At 44.9% G+C, this 15,545-nt stretch overlaps 1 protein-coding gene across 1 annotated transcript in view; it reads left to right on the forward strand.

The window, feature by feature from the left end:
* Pdilt (protein disulfide isomerase like, testis expressed) overlaps positions 1 to 13,166 on the forward strand; it is a 28,101-nt gene extending 14,935 nt beyond the window's left edge. Inside the window, exons 6-12 of the mRNA XM_055627594.1 lie at positions 1,087 to 1,197; positions 1,279 to 1,404; positions 3,600 to 3,797; positions 6,607 to 6,727; positions 8,792 to 8,970; positions 10,798 to 10,887; positions 12,871 to 13,166. Of these exons, the coding sequence (XP_055483569.1) occupies positions 1,087 to 1,197; positions 1,279 to 1,404; positions 3,600 to 3,797; positions 6,607 to 6,727; positions 8,792 to 8,970; positions 10,798 to 10,887; positions 12,871 to 13,146 (1,101 nt within the window). The 3' untranslated portion in view covers positions 13,147 to 13,166. The remainder of the gene's footprint in view (positions 1 to 1,086; positions 1,198 to 1,278; positions 1,405 to 3,599; positions 3,798 to 6,606; positions 6,728 to 8,791; positions 8,971 to 10,797; positions 10,888 to 12,870) is intronic.
* Positions 13,167 to 15,545: the final 2,379 nt, after the last annotated feature.

Here is a 15,545-nt window from a genome sequence, read left to right on the forward strand (position 1 = left end):
GGCTCCAGGTTTAGGGTGTGATTCAATGGTAGAGCACATGCTTAGTACATGTGAATCTCCGGGCTCAATACTAGCAGTAACTAGATAATTGGCTAACTCCTGGTTCCATCTCTTACTAACTTAGCAATCTCGCATAGGTTATTTCACTTCTCTGTGCCATAATTTCCTCACGTGGAAAGCAGGAGGGTTATGAATACAACAAAGAAACAGAGACAAAGAGGAAGAAGAAAAGGGAAAAGGCGGGAGGGCAATAGTAGCATCCGACTGTTGGGAGATACTTTGAGTTTGCCAATGTGTACACCATGTTTGGAACGGAGGCTGGCGCAGCTCATGCTCCCTAACGAGTATTAAGGGACTGCTGCTATGACCAGAAAAAAGCTGGAGCCTTATTCAGAGGACAACTTGGGGCTATAACACGCTGAAGCAAGAAAACAAGGAGAAGAATCAAATTTGTGTCCTAAGGACATCGGGCTGGTGTGTGTGTCGGGGAGGAGAAAGTTGGAAGGAAGCAGGGGAGAGGACTATTCACAGACTACACAATCATACTGTCCCTATGTTTATCCAGATCCTTCTGGGGAGCGGTTACGTAGCAGGGTTAGATATGCCAATTGTTCATAAGGCGAAAAGCACAGTGGTGAGGAACTGAGAGAGCCAGCAGGCCTTCATGAAGGTGTGACCCTGTGCAGTCAGGAAGGCTGACAGACCGGCTTTAACTGCCGGAAGTTGGCCAGAGTTTCCTCTCAGGGAAGTTCCTGATCTCCCTGATCTAGGTTTGCCTTGGTATCCCTTGTAGCCATTGTTTGACGGTATGTGGCCGTGGTGTTCAGCCTTAGTAAAAGTATTTTGGTTGGGTTTCAGAGCACAGCATCTGGGACTGTCATTCAGTCACAGTCCCTGTCATGCACGCACATTTCACACAGATGGATTTGCTCGGTGCTCAGGTTTAAGTACTTGGGTTATGTACTACACTTCTGAGTATCCTTAGTGTTTCGCTTTCATGGGTGGGAGGACTGTGCTATTTACATTTGTTAGGTGTATATATTATGAAAGCTATTGCCCTCTAATAGGCTTTCTCTTTGGCTCAAGGGAAAAATTGTAAAACGCCAAGAGCTCATTAATGACAGTACGAACAAAGATATTCTCAATCATATCATAAAACAGGAGCTCACAGATCTTGTGATTGAATTCAACTCTGAGGTCAGTGGACAAAGGGGTCCTGGGAGGATGGAGGGTGCCCTTGTGTATACAGTGAATGACACGGTTTCCTTGCAATTGCAGAATAAGGAACTGATTTATGAACTGAACATCTTGAATCACATGTTGCTTTTTATCTCCAAAAACTCGGAGCCCTACAGCACCATCATCCATCATTACAGACTGGTTTCAAAGGAATTCCAGAACAAGGTTTGTGCAACCACCCATTGCTGTTGGAGGGTCTTTCACGGCACCCGAGAGCAGCACACTCTTGAGGGGTAGTTGTCTTTTCTACTCATTACACATTAATTCAGAAAGCACTTGCATATAATTTGCATATATCTTTCATGAGTTATATACCAGTGCTATATACTGGTTGCTATTTTCTTTTAGATGAATGCGTTCCATTCTTCCTTTGGGGGAAGGCAAACCTGTGGTCCTTTGAAGTCTGTGTTCTACATAGACTCTGACTTCAATGTTGAAAGTTCACACTCAAAGCAATGAAATGTAAAGCACATTTCCTGATGCCTGTAACTGGCATCATCAGTAATAAAAAGGAATCATCTACGGTATCTTACACCTAGTGTAATGCACTTGCTAGCATCTGGACCAGAAAAGATGTTTTTCATTTAAAGTTATTCTGAATGATAATGATAATGATAATGTTGAAACATAAACGCGTAAGCAGCAAAGATCCTGGAGTATAAACACACTTAACAAGTGTATTGTGACCAGACACACCAGTTTTCAGAAAGATGTTTCCAATCTCAGATACCTCGTGCAAATATTAATCTTGCTTTTCAGTGTTAGATTTTCAGATATTTAATGTGACTGACTGTGACATGATGGCTCTTTTGACTTCTCACAGCTATAATAGTCAACACTTAACTATGTTTAATTTTTAAAAATTAAAAATGGACATATGTACATGTATGTGTGTATGTGTATGTATGTACATGGACACATGTATTCTACAATATGTGTGTGAAGGTCGTGGGACATCTGTATCGAGTCTGTTCTTTCTTTCTACCACATAGGTCCTGGAAACTGAACTCCCAATTGTCAGGTTTGGCCGCAGGTATCTGAGCTAGCTTGCTGGCTCTCAACTCTATTGCTTCATTTTTTATTTTTATTTTTATGTTTTTGCCTTAACTCTTTTTTAGATAGCTTGAATTTATTTTGGGACAGATCAGGAGATGAAGGTCTAAATTTTTGTTGCTACAACCAGAAAGCACCCCAAACGTCATTAATGAGCTACAAAGAAAGAGTGACTGATAATGTCCTATTAACTCTTTCTTCAAGTCCACCTAACTGCCTGGAAAAAAAAAAAAAAAAAAAAAAATATATATATATATATATATATAATAAGTAACAGCTGTTTCTATAACCCAGGTGATTACATATATACATATATACATATATACATATATACATATATACATATATACATATATACATATATACATATATACATATATACATATATACATATATACATATATTAGGTGTGTTCAAGACATATTAATAGTCTATTCTGTTTTGTTTTCAGTTTTGCTCTTTTGTTTGTTTGATTGTTTGTTTAGTTTTGATAGTTTCCATGGCACCCAGAATGATTTCATCCCCCATGATGCTCTGCGTCATGGCACTCATGTCTCACTGGCCTTTCCTTTCCAGAATATTCTGATCTCTATGCTCTTTGGGCTACTAGAGCTTTCATTTGCATTGCGTTTCTACTTGATGGACCAGAGTTCCCTGCTTGCTAATACAGGCTTTTCTCCTGGCACCCTAACTTTACCTCATCTGCGTGGTTACTTGACACATCACTCTGCTGTGCTTTCTGACCTTCACTTGTCATTATCTAAACATACTTCATATCCATCTCCTCCACCAGGACATAAGTTACACAGGGCAGAGATTCCCTCTTCCCTGTAGAGCCCTCTGTGTCCAGTGACATCTTTAATATGCACTTGGTACTCTATGAACATTTGCTGTGTGAATGAGTTAATACATGGGTTATGGGTTTCCTTCCTAGAGTAATGTTGAATTGACACTTGGGAAACATTCTTCCACCTGCCATTCACCAGATCAGGCCTTTGCATGCATTCTTAAGGCAATCCTCTAAAGCAATTATGATTAGAATTACCATTTTACAGACAAGGAAACCAAGACATGGAGCAAGAATAGATGCTCAGGACTTGCTCGTTTCCTGAAGCTGTGAAGATTATGTACAACATAGAAGTCGGGCGGGGGAGGCTGCCTGTCTGCCCGTGGGCGCAGGAGTGAACCTGCTTGGAGGTGCTCCCTAGACCTTGCTATTTGAGTTCTCTTAGTTCCTAGCTTTTCAGTGGTTCCCTTCCCTTGATCTGAGGGGTCCAGAGCCACAAGAAGCTTTTGTTGACTTGCAGATCCTTTTCATCCTTGTGAATTTGGATGAACCCAAAAACAAACACATCTTCGAGTACTTCCGGGTCTCAAGAGTCAACGTCCCCTCGGTTCAAATCTTGAACTTAAGCTCCGATGCCAGGTACAAAATGCCCACAGATGACATAACCTTTGGAAGCCTCAGGAAATTCTGCCTCAGCTTCCTCAGCAAAACTGCCAAGGTAAGCTTGCTCTCAGGTAAGTCGTGGCTAGAACCTCAGGACCTCCCTACAGTTTTTCTGGTTTCATTCATCCATAGGAAGAGACAGAAGAACAAAGACCACCGAGGTTCAACGTGACTCAGTCTCTTCATTTCCCGAGTTGAATCACTGCAGCTTGTGGCCTCTTCTGAGGTGGAGATAGGCCGCTGGTTCTTTAGTTATAAAATAAATTCCCAGAAGAACCGACTTGTCCTCTGAAGGAGGATTTCATTCTTCTTGCAGCTGCTTCTTAGAGGATCCCCTTGACCTAGGGTTAGAGGAGAAGGAGATGGAGCAAGTAGCAGCCAGGGTTTAGTCTCAGAGCTTCAGAGCCCTTTTGATTGTATGGGGCAGAGAGTCATCCTCCATGTTTCCTAAAGGGTAGTTTCCGGGAGTTAACCATAAACGCTCCTGCAGAGTAACAATGTTCATTTTACAAACCAAAATATCTTTGAGTAAATGGAGAATCCTTTTGACTGTTTTAGATAATGTTAGGAGTATGTAGAGAGTCTTCAGGTAACAGTATCTGCGGAGAACTTAGCTCTAACTGCTTCCATTCCCTTCTGTCTATTTCCACGGAGACCTCGCCTCCTCTGCAGCCTTCTCAAGGGGAAGCTCTTCTCTGACTCACGTGACCGTGATGTCAAATGTTAAACTTGTGTCCTTCCAGATACTCCCACACCATTTCTCCTTCTGTCATCTAAAACCCAACACTCTTTGCCTTTCATGCTTTTGGCATCACACCACTTACTTTTGTTGCCATCCTCTGACCATCTCCCTTTCTCTGAGGATGCCGGCTCCTCAGTGCAGGCTACCTCCATGCCGCTTTACCATCATTCCTAGACGTTAACATCCAGCATGCTCATCTCTGTTCCCCATGAATTGGAATGCCCATGCCATCTCAGCCAACCTGTTCACATGCTCATGGTTCAGAGCTGGAAGTTCCTCCAAAGGCCTCATGTCAAGTTTCTCCTCTTAGTTCACTTCCCCACTGACCGACCACACTGCTACAGAGCCTCACCTCACCCATGACCCTTAGTCTTTGGATCCTATTTCAACCTCTTTGGTGCCATTCTCCATGAACTTCAGTTCTATGGTTTTGTGTTTTTAAACTCTGATAACTTCCTCATCATCTCCGTGTTCTACTTCTATACCCTGAAAGTATAGAAGGTATGTATACCTCCAGGCAAAAATCCAACTCCTGTTGAGCCTACTTAAGTTTTATTACACTTCCATTGTAATGTTGGAAAAGAACAACTTCACCATTAGACTGACTGACCTTGTGGACACACCAACCAAACTTCCCTCTACCAAGAAATGCCCCAACATCTCTATATAAATTCCTCTGAGGTGTTTATCTCTTTATGTTTAGATCAATCTCTTTTCCAGTACCATTCCTACCTTCATTCTTAGCTCAGCACTCTACCCATATATCATCAAGGAGAGAAGTCTTTCATTATCATATCCATAATGTACCTGAGACTCTCCTTGGCTTCTAGCTTCTTTCCACTTAGATGTAAGATGTTTTCCTACTCTTCAAAGGCCAACACGTTCTCTTCTGCTCCTGGAACACAGATAGACATCCTCTGCCTGTCTGATGATCTCTATCTGATCTGTCTATTCCTAATTCCTCCTTGCTTGCATCATTGCTCGCCTTCCATGTCGAGGCTCCCACCACCTTTATGCTTCCAGTGAGCGCCTTCAAGAGGAGGGATAGCACCACTAAGAAAAAACCTAAAGGGTTTGACAGAAGCCAGACAACAAGAACTTCATAAGCACAGTACAGATTTGGCATCCCATATACCAGGAGAAATCACATCTCCATGATAGAAATAAAGCCTTAATTGTAGAAAACAAAGACACCATGAAATTTTGGATGAGATAAAGGGGGAATCGATGTAAGAAGCATGGGCTATCAAGACTAGGGTAATCACAGGGAGAATGGAAAAGAAGGTATAGACTGAAGAGATATCCAGGAGTCAGTGATTGTATTGAAAAATATGTCCTAAGATTTTTAAAACTTTCTTTAAACAAAAATAGCCACTGAATGGAATTCATTCTTTCTGTCATTCATTTGAAAATTCTTTGCTGGGGTCTTTAGGTGTACAGACACTTGATGAGAGATGAGAAAAAGTCCATTACGGCATACCATCTAGTGTGGCAGAAAAAGAGAAAAATAAGTGATAATATTTTGAAAGTAACACACAGGGACATTTTAAAGAACTTATGGTAACAGGAGCTCATATAACTTGGGAAATCAAAAAATAATTCCCCAAAGCTCATCTTGAAGGATAAATTTGTGTTAACTGGCTAGAGGGAGGAGGGGTAAGCCTTGGAGAAGGCTTTCCCGGTGATGGAAAGAACATAACAGCCTCAGGTGGGGTTAGGCTCTAGGACAACTGATGACCAGTATCGCTGAAGAAAACCAAAAGGGAAATAGCGATGCACTTGAGAGAAGCTGGCACAGAAATGCCTTGGTCTTGACCCTCACAGCCATCGTTTTCAGACAGTCTAGTTGAGAGGCCAACGACACAATTCCCACAGTGATCTGAGAATCCCAGGAGTCCTGTATGTGCAGCCCAGAGCTCTGCTCTGACTGACCCCAGTCTGCCCTGGACAGTGCAGAACGGACGCTGAGTTAGTGACTCTCTCAACATTTCAAATCCTTTCAAGAGTTTGTCTCTCCATGACAAAGCCTTTCACTGTTTGTAATGGAGGGTGGGGGGGGACTCCAGCTTGCTTGTTCTTTTCTGGAGCGGAGCATATTAGATCTTTTGAATTTGCTTCCTAGAAACACGCATCCAGCGAAGAGATCCCCCAGTATTGGGACCAAGGGTCTGTGAAGAAGCTCGTGGGGAAGAACTTCAATGTGGTTGTCTTTGACAAGGAGAAGGACGTGTTTGTGATGTTCTGTAAGTAGCTTTAGAGAAGCGACGAGAGAGGGGCTAAGCCCTCCCCACCCCAACCCTTTCCCCATTATTACTTTTCAAGCATTGCTTCTGAATTCTTGGGCAGTGCAGTCTCTAACCAATAATCTCTCAAACCGTGCTGAGGATTATCTCTCGACTCTCAAAAGGATTAGCTTAAGATGCCAGTAGCCTCGGGCAACTTGGCACCCCAAGTTAATTCTTCACATGTATGAATGTTTCCCCAACATAATCCAGGCTTGTGGCAATTTGTAACCATAACGAGGGTGACTGACATGGTTTTGTTGCATGCGACAGTATGTTAGGACTCAGGCTTGAGTCCCATGTCATTGAATTCCCCACCACATCCTCTTGAAAGCAGCTGCCGTCACACCTCCCATGTATGGGTCACTCAACGGAATCTCAACAAAGGAACATTCCCAGCATCGTTCAGTGAGTGTTGGAAATTGCATTTGAACATTTTCAGTCAGGCTCCAGCAGTACATTCATACTGTCATCCAGAAATGCCCTGCTTTGGGCCTTACATGATTCATCCAATGGCCCCTGTGAGGTAGGGGTGCAAATGTTTCGTGACGATGACTCTCTAGAGCAAATGAGATGTTGCAAGCACTTCGCAAATGATGACTGCTGTCTCTTCTATCATGATTATTTCCACTGCTGTCTAAGGACTGCGGCCCCTTTCCATCATCTGTGGTTTATATGTGAGCCTCCCCAAACTAGAGCCTTCTTTCCATGAGACAGTGCAGAAGGTGACTCCAAAGCTACCTCAGAAAAGCAAAGGTATCATTTAGTGAGCTTGTGCACTGAGCCAAGCTTGAGTCTGGCCTCTGGTATGTTACAACACCATCTCGAGGAAGGCACAGTGGCCTTCTCCATGACACAGGTCGAGGTCGCACGGTAAGTAATAAGACCCAGAGTGAAGCCATCATGCGCTGATTCCATTGTACATCCTTTCACAATGAAGCAGACACTTGCCCGCTGACAGTGCTTCTGAGAGTGAGTCATAGCAATCTGTTCCCTTTCATCGCAGAGCTGGGGCAGCCTTTCTCTACTTACTTGAGACACGGAGTTCCGAGAACACTCATTTCCTTCTGATGAAAGACAAGACCAGCCTCATTTTCTTGGAAGCAGGGCTGTTGGAGTGCACCCTGGGGCTTCGGCCATTAGAGTCTCCCATGTTCCTAGCCAGGGCCCATCAGGCTCCAGGGGCTCTCTGGGTGCTGCAGGCAGGAGGTCTAATCACAGGGCCCACTTGGTTGGTAAGTGGATAGATGAGCCTGCAAAAGTGTAATGTCAGGGCCTCTGAGGCCATTCTTCCCATAGAACAAAACTCTTGAGTTCTGAGCTTCAAATGCAGGTGAAACCAGTGAGGTCTGGCTTTTCCAGTTTTTGGATCTCTACTCTGGTCTCCTTCCAAAGGGCCAGCTGTCTGGGCCACTCAAAGCCCAAGGAACTTTCCACAAGAAAGGCCAGTGTCCCCTGCCAAAGGAAGTCATCACAGTCTTAGGGCATACCTGTTCAGCTTCCTGGAAATGTTCTCTTCCAAGGGACTGAAAGGTGCACTATATCATTATGTAATGATAATATTATGTAACTTTGCACTCTGCCACAATCAAGCCCAAGCGACCTGACTTCAAATTCTATTCCCTTTGCTTAATTTTGTGGATGACTCTGGGCTGGTAGCTTAACTTCTGTCCTACAAACACACCATGTTCTCAGACATAACAATAGCATAAATCTTTTTCTTGGTTTTCTCTTCAGCTGCAGTGGAACACTATATTAGAAGAAAAGTTTTTGTTTTGTTTTGTCGTTGTTTTAAAGAAAATATTAATGCATGGAAAATGTTAGTGCCCAGGAGAAACGGGATTAGGCTTAATTTTTATTTTGATTTACTTAATAGTAATCATGTACTGATATGTAAGAGCAAGCTGTGGCATGAGGGTGAGGCTTGCTCAGCAGAGGCATGGTAAGAAGAGGACAGTGGTGCTGTGTGGCATCAGCTTTCAGAGTCCTGGACAGCAGGAGCTGAGAAAGACCTTTCTTTTCCAGATGCGCCCTGGTCTGAAAAGTGCAGGGCACTATTAGAACTGCTGGAAGAGTTGGGCCTGAAGTATCAAAACCACTCCACAGTCATCATCGCCAAGATTGATATTACAGCAAACGACATCCAGCTGGAAAAGCCAGAACAGTACCCATTCTTCAGGCTTTTCCCTACGGACTCACAAGAGGTGAGGGGCTCTTGGGACCACATAGCTGAAAATGTTATGTCGCCATCAAGAACTTGGCTCTTCTCCAGCTCAGCATTCTGCTGAACATTCTCAGCTCTAGTCCCTAGGGTGTGGTCATATTCAAGGTCAGAGTATTTTTCAGCATATTCTGCACAAGTTCTAAGATTCGTTCTAATTGTACACACTTGAGTCCATTGCTTATTGTTGACCAATCACTGTGTCAAATGGACGTGGATGTTTTATTTGGATACAGTGATACAGTTTCCTGTAGTAGTGAGGCTGAACTCTCTGTAGTTTATACTACAGAGAATAAAGGGTCCTTCTATATTGGAGTGGAATACTACCAGATAAAAGAATTTGTGCCACATGTCAATAATCCTCTTTTCATCTGGGAATTCTAGTTCTTAACCTGCCATCACCAGGGCTGGTGGAATATATTATCTATGGAACTTTGGTAGTTGGGGAAGGGTATTACTCAAAGAGGCATAAGCCAAGGGCCTTGTTCCACAGAAGAGTGGCTGAGTGAGAGAAAAAGTCACAATGGCATGGGTCCATCTATATATGCAACGAGAGGGCAGCTATGACTAAAGTCTTCATGCAGACTTGGGACTCTGGAGAATGGTGGGGATTTAAATTAGACTAAAGGACTCTATAGGTAGACTGTGTATCATGAGTGTCAAGGTGGGCAGGAGGGCTGAGCACCATGAGTGTGATGCCATCCCACTGAGGAAGCTGCCTGTGGAGAAGCTGTAGAAATGAGGTTAGATAGACAGGAGAGGAGTCACAAATTTTAAGTTACATGGCAAAAAGCCTAACCAACCAGTGGGTAGCTTTCTAACCCCCTTAAAGATTCACAAAGGAAAGGGAACTATTTTGAATTCATGCTGACCACCATTTTCATTATTGTTACAATGCCACTAATACCAGACAGACACTCTTACCATAAGCCAAGCACTGCTTCAAGCACATTTCTTACATTAGCTCATTTAGTCCAACACACTACAGGGAAACTCCTGGAATTAATACCATATGAGGAAACTGAGTCACAGAAGTTCAGTAAGCAGACCACACAGGTAGGTGATACAGCCAGGAGTTACACCTATATAAAGCATGGCTTTTGTAGCTCATATATGGCACATTCCTCATGTCCTTCGATGGGAGAGGTTTTATCCTTACTTCAGAGCCATGCAAAAGGAGGCTCACAGAGGTGAAGGTATTTTTGGTAGGTCCAGATTGCTAGGAATTTAATCCTAAATTTAGTCTTATAGAATAATGCCCCGACCTGTGGGGCTTCAATGTGGGTTCCTAAAGGAGGAGAGTGGAAGGAATGGGAGGGGACGAGAAGCACAAGGAAGGAAGCCAAGTCTGTTTGTCTGATCAAGGCTTCATTTATTAGAAATTTTTACCCAACTTATATAGGGAGAAGGCAGGAAAAGGGGGAAGGTAATTAGCTGCTGCAGGAGACAGGAAGAGTGCTTTCATGTGTTAAATAGGGTACCTGCAAGATACCATAGGGATGTTTTCTCACGGATGCTCTAACAAACGGATGTCCTCACCCATGAGTTAGGGTCCTAGATAACTTTCACTAAATAGCTTTAGGTTTCCACTAAATGACCTTTGCTCACTATTTGGCTTTGGCTTAGTAAACACCTTTTGTCTCCACTAGATAGCTTTGACTCACTAATTGACTTTGGCTTCAGTAGATAACTTTGGCTCCACTAGATAGCTTTGACTTTGGCTTCAGTAGAGTTTGGCTCCTGGCAGAATAATATATGAGCAACTTATAGGAAGAGGCTCCATTTTAATTCTGCTCTGTTGTCTTTCTAGGCTGTCATGTATAAAGGAGAACACACCATGAAGGGCTTTAGTGACTTCCTGGAAAGCCATGTCAAGCTTAGGGTTGAGGAAGAGGAGGAGGTAAGGGGCAAAGCTTACAAGATGGGTTTTCTCTCCCACACACAATTACCAGGAAGCCAATGGCCCATATAAAAATTATGCCACAATGAGTTCCATCTGTCATTCCATTCTCTCTGGAGACGGTGTTGAGGCTGCATGAACAAGTGTCCACTTGCCTGGTTATTTTAAGGGAACTTGCCACAAGGAAGCAGAAATGGCGGCCATTAGAAAACAGACTCAGAAGTAGCAGGAAGCCTTCAAAGCAGCCTGCTTGTCCCTTTCCTGAGATGGCAACCAAACATTTTGATGAGGGTCTGTCCTCCGGCATTGCTTGTCCTGATGGTTGTGACCACAGTCTGTCTCCCCCTTCTCTAAACCATGCCACAGTGAGCCACCTCCTAGAAGGTGCTGTGTGAATCAGTTAGGATGTTCCTGTTGCTAATATCAAAGACACTCCCTGCCTGCTTCAGCAGCAATGGGTGTGTACCCATTTTCCTGGTAGGACATTTGGCACAGCTGCTTTCTGCCTTTCCATCTGTTATCTCTGTCTTGGCAGTCTTCTCAAGCAGTCGCTTCCCCATAGCTGTAAATATCACACCGTGACTTCAAACTCACCTCCCCTTGGCTAGAAAGCAAAGGCCCACTTCTCAGTAGTTTGCAACATGTATGCTAGAGGGAGACCTCATTTTTAAATTTCAGTTTATTATCTTTACATCCCAAGGGTGTCCCGTCCCTCCTCTCTACCCAACCCCCTCCCGTCCTTTTCCCTTGCCTTCTGCCCAGAAAAGGGCAGCTACCTCCTCCTTCATCAACCCTCCTCAGCACACCAAGTCACACCATCCTCATCTCCCCCCCCCCAGGCCAAGCAAGGCAGCCCCACCATGGGGATGCAATCTAAAAGCACTCACAGAGTCAAAGAAACAGCACCCCTCCACTCAACAGGCAACCCACATAAAGACATATGTGCAGGGGGCCTAGCTCCAGACCACGCATGCTCTCTAGTTGATGTCCCAGTGGGTCTGGGTTAGTTGTCTCTGCTGATCTTCCTGTGAGGGTCCTGCCCCCTCCAGGTCCTTTATCTTTCCCCCAACACTTCCACAGGACACCTGGAGCTCCTACCCATGCTTGGCTGCTAGTCCTAGCATCAGTCTTGATTTGTTGCTGGCTGGAGCCTTACAGATAACAATCAAGTTAGCCTCCTGTCTTCAAGCACAGCAGCCAGAGCATCATTAATAGTGTCAGGGGCTATAGCTCTCTACCGTGGGTCTCAGGTTGGGCCACTTATTGGTTGGATATTCTCTCAATCTTTGTTCCCTATTCATCCCTCCACTTCTTGTAGGCAGGGTAATTTTTAGATCAAAGGTTTTGTCGGTGGGTTGTTGTTCCCCTTCGTCTACTAACCCTGCCTGGCTAGGAGGTTGTCACTTCAGTCTTCATGTCCCTCCTTTAGGATTCTCAACTAGAGTCACACCCATATCCTCCCATTAGACCACTCTGTCCCAGGCCTCCAGCTTGACCAAGAGCTGCTCCCACCAGTTTCCCTTCCTGTTCCCAGCCCTGTCATCTCCCCCTCTCCCATTCTCCCCACATCTGGTCCCCACCTTTGTTTCCCTCCCCTTTCCATCTTCTGCCCAGTTCCCTCTCTTCATCCACTTTTGCTGTCTATCCTAGTTCCCCTTCTAAGTGACATTCGGGCACCCTCCCTTGGGTCCTCCTTATTGAGAGAGAGAGACCTCATTACCTAAGTGAAAGTCACCTGCTCTGTCCTGGAGTTAGGGGCTAGGCAGCCATACCGGCAGGAGTGTGCCACCTGCCAAAGAGGTCAAAACCGTAGTTGGCACTTTGTCATCTCACTGTATCTTCGAGGACAGACTTAAGCCGAAGAGGATTCTTTCCGGCCTCATCAAGGACAGCTTTACCAATCATCACTACAATGATCACACCTATTTCTTTTCTTTATTCTTCCCCTCCTTTTCTCTCTTGCTCTCATATTTTCTTTGCCAGCTGTTGTCCATTGAGCAAGATGAAGTGATAGAGGAGCAAGAGTTGGCTAAGCCAGAGACACATGTCATGGAGGAGTTGCCTAAGCAGCCGTCGCTCAAGCCAGAGGGCACAACCAAACAAGACAGGCCCTCGAAAGAGCCACCTGCCCCAAGGAACATAAGCAAGCCAGAGGAGCCAGCGAGCAGGAAGGAAGCTGCTGAGAAGGCGGAGGAGGAGGCTCAGCCAAAGCAAGGGCCACAACCAGAGAGGAAAATCAAAGCCAGAGAAGAACTTTAGATTCTCTGAAGCCGGGGGCGGGGGAAGGAGCCCAATTCCAGGTCCTGACATCAGTTTCTGAGTGCATCTACTCTGACATTGCCATGGATCAAGTGGAAGGTTGGGTGGGGGCTAGACAATAAAGCCCGTGCGTGTCTTTGATCTTGTTTGCTCATGTCCTCTTTTGCCCTAGCTAATTGAAATTGTGCTCATTGAAAGGGCCGCTTGGCATGGAATTCAGCCAGGGCTGCAAGGGGAGCCACGATGCGATGCCAATACTGACTGGGTTTTTACAACTCCCCAGGCCTTCACTTACTTCTGGAGCATAACTACAAGCCAGTTTCATTGTTCCCATTTCAGATGAACAAATGGAGGCACAAGGAGATGAGTACCAGTCAGAATCACTCAGCTGGAGAACTGGTGGGAGTCAAATCTCTTCTGTTACTCTAGAGCTCACCTATTTAGCCACTCTGTATGCGACTTCCCACTAGTTGTGCCCTCAGGAAGTCTGGCTAAGTCTTGCAAATCAGGTGTTCGACAGGCTTATGGTGCAATTTGGCACCCTAAGAGATCCAACTCCAAGCTTGTCTCTAGATGTCTACAAGCCAGGGAGTAACCCACCATCAAATAGTCAGGCCAGAATAATCCCCTGTGTGTTTTTTCCCTATTACTATAAACTTGACAATCCACATGCGTTTACCCATTTCCCTCCCTGTGACTCCATTCTCCTTCCACGGACTCCACCTACTTCCTCTGTGACTCCAGCTGCTTCCTTCCACGTGATCCACCTGTTCTTTCTAGGTGACTCTACTCGCTTCCCTCCACATGACCCCACCTACTTCTCTGCTTTGCTGAGAGTCACCCCACTGTTTCTTGGGAGCCGAAGACTCAGAACTGGTCTGTCTCCCAATAATCTACAGGTCCTCTTTCCACTCCCTTCCTAGATTCCCAGAGCTGCAGAGATGATTCCAAACACCGCAGCTCTCAGTGCTCACTGTATCTGTTCTGTCTCCACCCTGCCGCTGGCATCTTCATGACATTTAGAATATTTCCAGTCTGTTTCTGCAAAGTCTAGACAGCTCTGTGGATCTCCATTTCTCCCCAGTTCTCTGAGTTCCTATGCACCAATCACACTTATGTATTCCTTGAACAAAACACGTTTCTCTCTGTGGGGTTGTTCTCTCTATCCAAACTCAAGCCTCCAGAAAACTCACCCCCACACCATCTTCACCCAGCTGCTCTTTCATCATTTAGATTTCAAATGTTGCCATTTCTAAAAGGCCCTTCAAGACACTAATACCTGAGAGCATTTTGCTATTCCATCAAGCGATTGAACAGTGCAGTCCTGTTCCCACCAGGACCAGCCTCATGAATACAGAGAGAGACGCTGCTTTCTTAGTGCCTGCTGCGTATTCTGCATGGTACATTGTAGAAGCTCAGGAAATGTCCTTGGAGCAAACAAAATCAGGCAACACCCGCTCCCTGGAGACATGATTTCATGGTCATCACCAAGGGAAGAGGTGAGGACATTGTTCCAGGTTCAGGATTCATTGATTGTTTCAAACACAGAATTAATGGCTTAAAACAACATCGACTTAGTCTCACATTGTTTGAGAAGCCAGAAATTATACATCAGTTTCATGGGTTAGGCTTGGTACACAGCTATAATTCCAGTGCTCAGGCAGATGCAGGGGGATTATGAGCTGCCTAGTGAAATCCTGTCTCAGTTTTTTTTCACATTGGATTAAAAGTCAAGGTTCATGAGGGTTGGTGCATTCCGGAAGGAACCTTTGCCTTGCAGTCTCCTGGGAGATGCCTGCTTGTGTTTTGTCCTGGAATCACTGTGACCTTATGTCTCATCCTCACATTTCCTCTGCATTCATCTTCTACTGTGGTGGTTGTATTCAACCTTTAGGATTCCCCCCACCTCATATCTCTCGCCTTGACTTAATCACACCTATACAGTCCTTTTCATTCTGCAAGTTCCAGGAAATAGGATGTGTATTTTTGGGGGCCATTATTCAGTGCTTCATAGTTATACTGCTTTTCTTATTCATCTCATCAGGGGCTATGGGACTTCTGAGAAGGGAAGGGTATTATTACAGGGATTTTGCTCCCTAAATTCCCTGAGGGCTTCTGTACTTTCCACCCATTACACATGTAAAGGCTATTTGTGTCTTTAGACCCGCAGAAGCAATTCCTCCACCACCACCACCACCTCCAATAATCTGCTCATATCCGGGTGAAACAGGGAGCAGCCTGCAGCCCTGGAACTCACTGGTGCCAGATGCCCCTATGGGGAAAGGTGTTAGTATTCAGGACACGATGTAAGACTCACCTGCTTCCACCTCACAGCCATGTGGCCGCCAGTCAAAGGAGGGGTTCGTGGGGGCTGTGGAGGCTAAATCACATGGAACGGA

The sequence above is a fragment of the Psammomys obesus genome, unplaced genomic scaffold, assembly GCF_907164565.1.
Source record: "Psammomys obesus unplaced genomic scaffold, mPsaObe1.curated_primary_1811, whole genome shotgun sequence".
In the NCBI taxonomy this organism is placed as follows: Eukaryota; Metazoa; Chordata; class Mammalia; order Rodentia; family Muridae; genus Psammomys; species Psammomys obesus.